The sequence below is a fragment of the Henckelia pumila genome, chromosome 3 (assembly GCF_033568475.1).
Source record: "Henckelia pumila isolate YLH828 chromosome 3, ASM3356847v2, whole genome shotgun sequence".
NCBI classification, from domain to species: Eukaryota; Viridiplantae; Streptophyta; class Magnoliopsida; order Lamiales; family Gesneriaceae; genus Henckelia; species Henckelia pumila.
Window position 1 is genome coordinate 173935176 of NC_133122.1, and position 2645 is coordinate 173937820.

The 2645-nt window shown below is 43.5% G+C and overlaps 1 protein-coding gene across 1 annotated transcript; it reads left to right on the forward strand.

The window, feature by feature from the left end:
• The first annotated feature begins 242 nt into the window (after positions 1-242).
• Positions 243-1496, forward strand: LOC140889983 (uncharacterized). The gene has a single exon (XM_073297728.1). It carries the CDS (start codon positions 243-245, stop codon positions 1494-1496), a length of 1254 nt encoding a protein of 417 aa, XP_073153829.1.
• Positions 1497-2645: the final 1149 nt, after the last annotated feature.

Genomic DNA, 2645 nt, shown 5'->3' on the forward strand with positions numbered 1-2645 from the left:
CACCCCTTAGAACTCGCAACAACAACAACAACAACAACAACAACCAGGGGGATAATTCGAACCCACCTCCAAGAATCAATCTTACTAGAGAAGATCTTGCGGCTATTGCAGCAATAGTTGCGACAACTAAACAAGGGATGGGAAACATTAACGGAAATGTCAATGGCAATCCGCCACCTCCACCATCTACCCAGAATGGAGTCAAATTTCATTACGAGGCTTTTCTCAAGAACTGAACTGAAATGTTCAAGGGGGATGCCGATCCAGAAGTGGGGCGAAATTGGATGAAGAAGATGGAGGACCAACTTCGTTTACTTGAAGTTCCTGAAGCACTGAAAGTAGAGGTGACGATTCCTTTCCTGGAGGACAAAGCAAGGAAATGGTGGGAAGCCGTTTCACCTGCTATGTTAGCTGTGGGAGCAATCACATGGCAGCAGTTTTGTACCGCATTTCTGAAGCAGTACTTTCCAGCTGAAGTTAAAATGCAAAAGCTGAGCGATTTTGATAATCTCACGCAAACACCAGACATGATAGTGAAGGATTACACTTCCAAGTTTAATGAGCTTAGGTCCTATGCCCCAACAATTATGGGAGATGATGATCTAAAGTTGCATCGTTTCAAGAAGGGGTTGAATAGCCATATACAGTCGACATTAGCAGTTTATCAGCCTGCCAACTTCGCGGATTTGATGGGAGCGGCCATCCGAGCTGAATCGGATATTAAGCGTCGTGATGGTGAATTCAAGAACAAACGACCACCGATCAACCAATCTCCTCAAAATGGTCAAAATTCCAAGCGCCCAAACCTGTCTGGCGGAAATTCCAAGGGAACTTACTCTGCTCCAAGTCGACCACTGATCAAACCGTGTCCTACCTGCAATTTCCGTCATGAAGGGGAATGTCATCGGAAAACTGGCGCCTGTTTCAATTATGGGAAGTTGGGGCACCGAATGACTGATTGTCCTGGACCAGTAAAGCCAAGGATCGGGCCGAATGCTAGTACTGCGCAGGCCCAACCTAAAGAGACAAAGCCCAACGCCCGTGTGTTTGATATCACACAAGAAGAGGCTGATGATGCGAATGAAGTCGTGGCAGGTACCATTCTAATCAATACTAAGCCTGCATATGTTTTATTTGATTGTGGTGCCACTCATTCGTTTATATCTAAGAGGTTTGCTAAAAAGATAGGGCTTATCTCTAAGAAACTAACTGAACCACTGAGAGTAGCAACCCCTACTAACAAGATAATTGAGACACTCAAGATACATAGAAAATGTAAGATGTGTGTCTGTGAACAAATCTTTGATGCTGATTTGGTAGAACTCAACATGATAGAATTTGATGTCATCCTTGGGATGGATTGGTTGTCTAGAAATCATGCAGTGGTTAACTGTCGGGATAAGAATGTTAAACTTCGAACCACAAACCACGAAGAAATTTCATTCCAAGGTAAGACCAAGTCGAGGAAACCTCTCTTGTCGGCTTCCCAAGCTTGAAAGGCGATGAAGAATGGCGAAGAAGTTTATCTGGCTATGGTAAACGAAGTGAAGGAAGAAGTGGAGCTTAAAATGGAGGACATTCCGATTGTACGAGAGTTTTCGGATGTCTTTCCAGAGGAACTACCCGGAATGGTTCCAGACCGAGAGATTGAATTTGAGATTCAGCTAGAACCTGGAGCTACTCCGATTTCGAAAGCTCCTTACCGAATGGCACCAACGAAACTCAAGGAATTGAAAGAGCAACTACAAGAGCTGCTGGACAAGAAGCAAATTAGACCGAGTGCATCCCCGTGGGAAGCCCCAGTCTTATTTGTCAAGAAAAAGGATGGAAGCATGAGAATGTGTATAGATTACAGAGAGCTCAACAAGATCACAATCAAGAACAAGTATCATCTTCCAAGGATAGATGACTTGTTCGATCAACTTAAAGGAGCTACTGTTTTCTTCAAACTAGATCTGCGGTCGGGCTATCACTAGTTAAAGGTCAAGACAGAAGATATTCCAAAGACGGCTTTTCTAACAAGATATGGGCACTACGAATTTTTAGTAATGTCGTTCGGCTTGACAAATGCCCCTGCAGCATTTATGGACCTCATGAACCGAGTTTTCAAAAAGTTTCTTGATAGGTTGGTGGTGGTTTTTATTGATGATATCCTCGTATACTCACCTAGTGAAGAGGATCACAAAGAACATCTCCGTATTATACTGCAAACCTTAAGGGAGAATAAACTCTATGCCAAATTCAAGAAGTGTGAATTTTGGTTGAGAAGCGTGGCATTCTTGGGACACATTATCTCAGCAGCCGGAGTCTCGGTAGATCCCTAGAAAGTTGAAGCAATAACAGACTGGCCCAGACCCAAGTCAGTGACTGAAATTCGAAGCTTCCTAGGGTTGGCTGGCTATTATCGAAAATTTGTCGAAGGATTTTCCTCAATAGCTATACCTCTTACGAAACTCACCCAAAAGAACGTAAAGTTCGATTGGAACAAGGACTGTGAAAAGAGTTTCGGAGTCCTGAAGGAAAGGTTAGCATCTACACCAATACTAGTGCTACCCGAGGGAGGAAAAGATTTTGCAATTTATAGTGATGCATCAAAGGAAGGTTTGGGATGTGTGCTAATACAAGAAGGGAGAGTGATCGCCTAC